A 6,000-nucleotide genomic window follows, 5' to 3' on the forward strand; every position below is an offset into this window, starting at 1 on the left:
TTTGTTATTGTTTTTTTGCCATCAGCGTTTATGAGTAATGCTCACTGAACTGTATTAACCTGACTATGAACTTTCATGGATACACACAGTTTTGTGTGTTGGTCCGTTATACTTCCGGATGGCAATGTTATGAGCTCCTTAGCCAAGCGCATACTATCTATAACAGCGTGGGTTTACGGCAGATTTTAAGCCCGTAATCCGCAGGTCATATGTGACCCATCGTCTCAAAACGGTATTATGTCGGAACGAACCATATGCCTAGAAGCCGAATTAAATGTTAAACCGGTCAAAAAATATAAATTGTTGGCATTAGCACCCTAAAATATGGTATCCATTCTCCTCAATAAAACATACAAACTCAACACAAGTCTGATATTTCTGGCTATGAATTCAATTTTCAACATGTTTACCAACCCGACTTAATTCCGTTTTGGGGCGAAGGGTCACATATGTCATGTTATCGTAGCCATCGTTACCTTATTGCCTGACACTGACCAAAAAATGACGTCAAAATGCCAGTCTTTGGCCACAAAAGAAAACAAATCGTGAGTTTTATTCAATAGTTCAACCAATGAAATAACTTGTTTCCATGAGCTCTACTAACGACAACTCACTAGACGGTGCAAAAACCAAATAATGACGTCAAAATGCCAGTCTTTTTGGGTTTCATTGTCAGGCTATAACTTAACGATGGCTACGGTGTCATACTACTTTACTAGACTGTAACTCACTCCCCCTGAGATCCCCGCCCCTTTCCCTTCATCTTCCAATAGTATTCAACAGTCGTAACGTCACTTTCTTCCTAATGACGCATGGTAACTTAGTAACACTGGCTCTAAACTATCGGAACAATGGCGGACGCCCGTATGAAATATTTCTCCAGCGAGCATAAAAGCGTATCCCGAGGAAAAAAAAACATTTGATCATGTTTTGACTTTTACACATTCTGATCACAAGACATATGAAAAGTTCTAGCCAGCATGAAGAATTAAAAGTAATGATTTTCTTTGTTTAGAACCAAGATGGCCGCCATTGCCGGGCGGCGTGACATCAGACTACTGAATCCAATCCCCCCTCCTCTTCGCCTCCCGCCACCCCCTCCCCAAACACACAAAGAATGATCTGCTACAGAGGGGGAAAAACAACCTGAAGAAAAAATTAAAAACAAAAACAAACAAACAAAACAACCCCCCCCCCCCCAAAAAAATAACAAATCCCCCCCCCCAAAAAAAAACAAGCAAAAAAACAAAACAAAACAAAAAACAAACAAAAAAAAACGAAAAAAAACAAAAACAAAACAAAACGAAAACAAAACAAAACAAATGTAAAGTACTCACTTCATTGACGTCTGTTCCAATGCTGAAATTATAAACGACTAATCTTTCGGCTCCGAGTAGTCGATTGATTTCAATCATCTCAACAAGATTCCTCACATTGTTGTAGTTATTTTGAATGGGCGCCAAACAAACCGTAAATTCTGATTTCCAATTTCTCTTCTCCAGTCGATCCTGGGTTTGGGATATGGGCACAGTGGCAGGCACACCTCCCGGGCTGGGTCCTTTCGAGGGTGAGACTTTGACGGCTAGAATCGAATCCTCCTTGATTCCCTTTGGAATTTTACAGCAGACGTAGCAAGCTGTGAACCTGAGAAATATGCATGCAACCAGGTCTTGTTTTAACCTTTTTGTTTTAATAGAGCATTTAGATAGGGCAATATCAACTAAACGTGCTCAAAGCGCTTTACAAAAGGTCCCTAACCAACTGCAACATGTAACATATAGAACGAGATTTGACGCCTGTTTGGTGAAATTACTTTACTTTTTTTTTCCTACAGAGACAACGCTGTTAACGGCCAGGTACTCATTTTACACCTGAGTACGATGAGAGAATGTGAGTAAAGAGTCTTTTCTAAGGGCTCAACTTTGCGCCCTGCGGGGCCCGAACCCAGGACCTTCCGATCCGAAACGAGTGTCACACCACAGGACCAATTTTTTCTGACCATCCTAATCTCCTAGCAGTGATTGGGTAGCTGAGCCTGGTAGATCTGATGAAAGTACTTGTATCTTATCCTAAGGGTAGCTAGCTATTGCTTTTGTTCATAATATTTGCGCTACATCTATCTGTTTGATCTATTTGTGCTAAATTAGTTTTTTTTTAAATGAAAAATAAACTTCACCAGAAGAAAGGTAAAGATAAGTCTTATCTATCTGTTTGGCCTGTCTGTGATAAAGTAGTGTCCCTCGAATACGGAAAAATGCTGGAATGAGATCCTTTTCTCATTTCGGACCCTGTTTGGAACGCCTTACCACAGAGCATTCGTGAAAAAGAATCTTTGTCTATTTTTAAACGTTCGCTTAAAACATATGTTTCGTCTTTAGTAGATGGTATGAGAAGCAAGATAGGTCTGTCTGGTTTCTGTTGTGTGTTGTGTGTTTGTGTATGTGTGTGTGTGTGTGTGCGTATGCTTGTGTGTGTGAATGAGTATGTTTCAGCCAAAGTAATTTGTAATTTAAGCGCTTAGAGTCTGGTGTCTCGGAGTTATAGATAGTATGCACTTGGCTAAGAAGCTCATAACATTGCCATCCGCAAGTATACCGGACCAACACACAAAACTGTGTGTATCCATGAACGTTTATAGTCAGGTTAATACAGTTCAGTGAGCATTACTCATAAACGCGGATGGCAAAAAACAATAACAAAGACCTGAGTGGTGTCATCTTCGAACTATCTATAGCGCTATATAAGTTTTCAGCATTATTATTATTATTTTTTAAAAATCACCTGCGTCCATGATGTTCTGGTATTGTCTCTAACTTCCCTACAGCTGTTGGCGGGGCTGTGTTCTTGTTTGATGTCTGGTCCAAGAGAAACTGTTTGGGGAGGTGATGAAAGAATAGATAGTATGCGCTTGGCTAAGAAGCTCATAACATTGCCATCCGGAAGTGTAATGGACAAACACACAAAACTTTGTGGTACCTTAAACGTTTATAGTCTGGTTAATAATGTTTATCGAGAATTACTCATAAACGCGGATGGCAAAAAACAATAACAAAGACCAGAGTGACGTCATCTTCGTTCTATCTATAGATTCGACCTACTGATAATATGGATAAGGCGACGTGTACATATTTGCAGGTCTGACATCCGAACTCAATTATGGGCCGAGTTTAACACTGTTTATAATAAATAATATATGGACAGTATCTTGCGTCATTTGTGATAGTTTCGTTATCACAATAAATCCATAAATAATTGGGCTTGGGTTACCAGACCTGCAAATAAGTGAACATCGATGCAAGGAAATCTAAACCAAAACATGTCTGTTGTTAATCACAAATTTGAATAGAGTTAAATGTCAACTTTGATATTCTTTTTGTGAATCGATATTCAATCGGAAGAGTGGAATGCGACGTTTCTCAAGTTACTGAAAAAAATGCTTTAGTGACCGATACTACCTCCCCCCCCCCCTCCCCACTATTGTTTAAATAGTTATAAACAAAAAATTAATATAGTAAGAACAAGAAAAAGAACAACATACTAAACATTGAACATTTCGGGCTCAGAACCCTTCTTCAGCCAAAAACTAAACAAAAAAAAACAATGAAAACATTAATACTTTACTTTTTAAAAAAAACAAAAAACCCAGATCGACGGGAAAGAAATATTGAGATTTTTTTTTTAGCTTTTTTATACAATGCAATATCCATTAAACGTGCTTAAAGCGCTTTACAAGGGGTCCCTGACCAACAGAAACATTTAACATGTAGGACGGGACATGACGCCTGTTAGGCGATATTTCGATTTTTTTTTTTCGGACAGAGACGACGCTGTTAACGGCCAGGTACTCGTTTTACACCTGAGTACGGTGAGAAAATGTGAGTAAGCAGCCGTCTCCAAGGACTCAACTATGCGCCGAGCGAGGCTCGAACCCAGGACCTTCCGATCCGAAAGCGAGTGTCATACCACTAGACCACATCACAATATTTAGTATTATTCATTACAAATAATACTAAAGTTCTTTCTTTTTAAAAAAAATATTTCCATTGCAACAATGAGTCAATAATGAATTGGGTTATCAATGCAAAATATTACCCATTACAACAATGTCAATTCACGCCCATTAGAAATGCGTTCCGTTATGATATCAGTCCTGCTGATAATTAATTATTGATATAATTGATATAACCTTAATGCGACGTCAACCTTTGACACGAGCAACCCTGATTATGGTGTATGTACAGTTATACGTTACGCTTGAATGATTTCATGTAAAATTTTAATAATGGATTATTGTCTTTCCTTTGATGACTACTGATTCACCCATTGTAACTGTTGTATAAATATTCATTTGGATTATTGTTTTTCTAGTGATTATGTTGTTGGGATTGGATGGCACCCCCCCCCCCCCACATTAATTTGGATTATTGTTTTTCTAGTGATTATGTTGTGGGGATTGGATGACGGCTATGTGGTCTAGTGGTATGACACTCACTTTCGGATCGGAAGGTCCTGGGTTCGAGCCTCGCTCGGCGCATAGTTGAGTCCTTGGAAAAGACTCTTTACTCACATTCTCTCACCGTACTCAGGTGTAAAATGAGTACCTGGCCGTTAACAGCGTTGTCTTTGTCCGAAAAATTGTAATATCGCCTAACAGGCGTCATGTCTCGTCCTACATGTTAAATGTTGCTGTTGACCAGGGAGCCCTTGTAAAGCGCATTGAGCACGTTAAGTGGATATTGCGCTATATATATGCTCAATTATTTTTTTTATGACACCCCCCTCTTCCCCCCCCCCCCAAGCCCCCCAGCCCCCCAACCCCACCAATACACAGGCAAAAGCTTTAATAACAATTTCCGACCGATAATTTTTACGATTCCCACACACCCTGTGAAAAAAATAAATACTCATCCCGTTTTTGTTTGTTTGCTTGTCCTGTTTGTGTTTCCAAATTTACAAACCACTAGTGTATAGGATTGACTTTGACATTGTAATGCACCCAGAGACGAACCAGTGTTTAGCGGAATAAGTTTTTCAAAACAAATGTGAATTACTATTATTATAATTAATTACTGGCGTAGAACTCCGCAATATTTACAGAGAAATAAAGAATTGCGAACAGGCTTTAATCTATTTTGATTATTATATGTACTACCGGTCATATATGGCTAATCGTAAACAGATTATTACGGTGGATGAATATAGATCGGTGGAAATCTTTCTTGATTGTGGGGTTCCCCAGGGTTCAGTATTTGGACCCGTTCTTTTTGTTCCTAACGTTGGCCCTCTGTCTAAAATCATTAGAAGTTTCGGTCTGTCTTACCATCAATACGCTGATGATACGAAATTGTACTGCGTTTCCAATACGAGAAATTTACAAGAAGTATCAGCCAATAGTAAAAATTGTATCCAAAGTGTTAAGAAATGGATGAATGAGAACAGACTGAATGATGATAAGACGGAGGTGCTGTATGTGGGGAACAGGAAGTGGAAAAGTGAAACAGATTTGAAGTTGGGGGATGCCTCCATTCAAATTGTTGACAAAGTGAAAAACCTTGGCACATTCTTAGACTCTGGACTGTCGATGGAGCATCAGGTTAATAATTTGGTTAGATCTCTCATTTCCAACTAAAAAAAGATTGCTTCCATTAGACGGTTCATATCTGAGGATGTGACCAAACACCTGGTTGTGTCCCTCGTACTATCGAAATTGGATTGTTGCAATGCTCTGTTGTTTGGCGTTTCGCAATACAATCTGAGACGTCTTCAGATTGTCCAAAATAGCGCTGCCAGACTAGTATGCATGAAGCGTAGGTGCGACTCTGCCGGACCTCTACTTCATGACCTGCATTGACTGCCTGTTGAGAAAAGGATTAAATTCAAAGTTTTTGTTTTAGTGTATCGTTGTCTTGAAGGTGCTGCCCCTTCCTACCTTTCGGAACTAATTGAAAGATATTCAAAACCCCGCCCCTTACGTTCGGCCAGTGATTCCATAAAACTAGT

The 6,000-nt window shown here is 39.3% G+C and overlaps 1 protein-coding gene across 4 annotated transcripts in view; it reads right to left on the reverse strand.

The window, feature by feature from the left end:
* LOC144977998 (beta-1,4-galactosyltransferase galt-1-like) overlaps nucleotides 1-6,000 on the reverse strand; it is a 71,831-nt gene that overhangs the window by 3,506 nt on the left and 62,325 nt on the right. For all 4 annotated transcript variants that reach the window (XM_078923408.1, XM_078923409.1, XM_078923410.1 and 1 more), the window contains 2 exons: nucleotides 2,782-2,870; nucleotides 1,338-1,644 (listed from right to left, as the gene is read on the reverse strand). In XM_078923408.1, the coding sequence (XP_078779534.1) occupies nucleotides 1,338-1,644; nucleotides 2,782-2,870 (396 nt within the window). The remainder of the gene's footprint in view (nucleotides 1-1,337; nucleotides 1,645-2,781; nucleotides 2,871-6,000) is intronic.

Source organism: Berghia stephanieae, chromosome 8, assembly GCF_034508935.2.
Source record: "Berghia stephanieae isolate SIO BIC M18660-M18661 chromosome 8, UCSD_Bste_1.3, whole genome shotgun sequence".
In the NCBI taxonomy this organism is placed as follows: domain Eukaryota; kingdom Metazoa; phylum Mollusca; class Gastropoda; order Nudibranchia; family Aeolidiidae; genus Berghia; species Berghia stephanieae.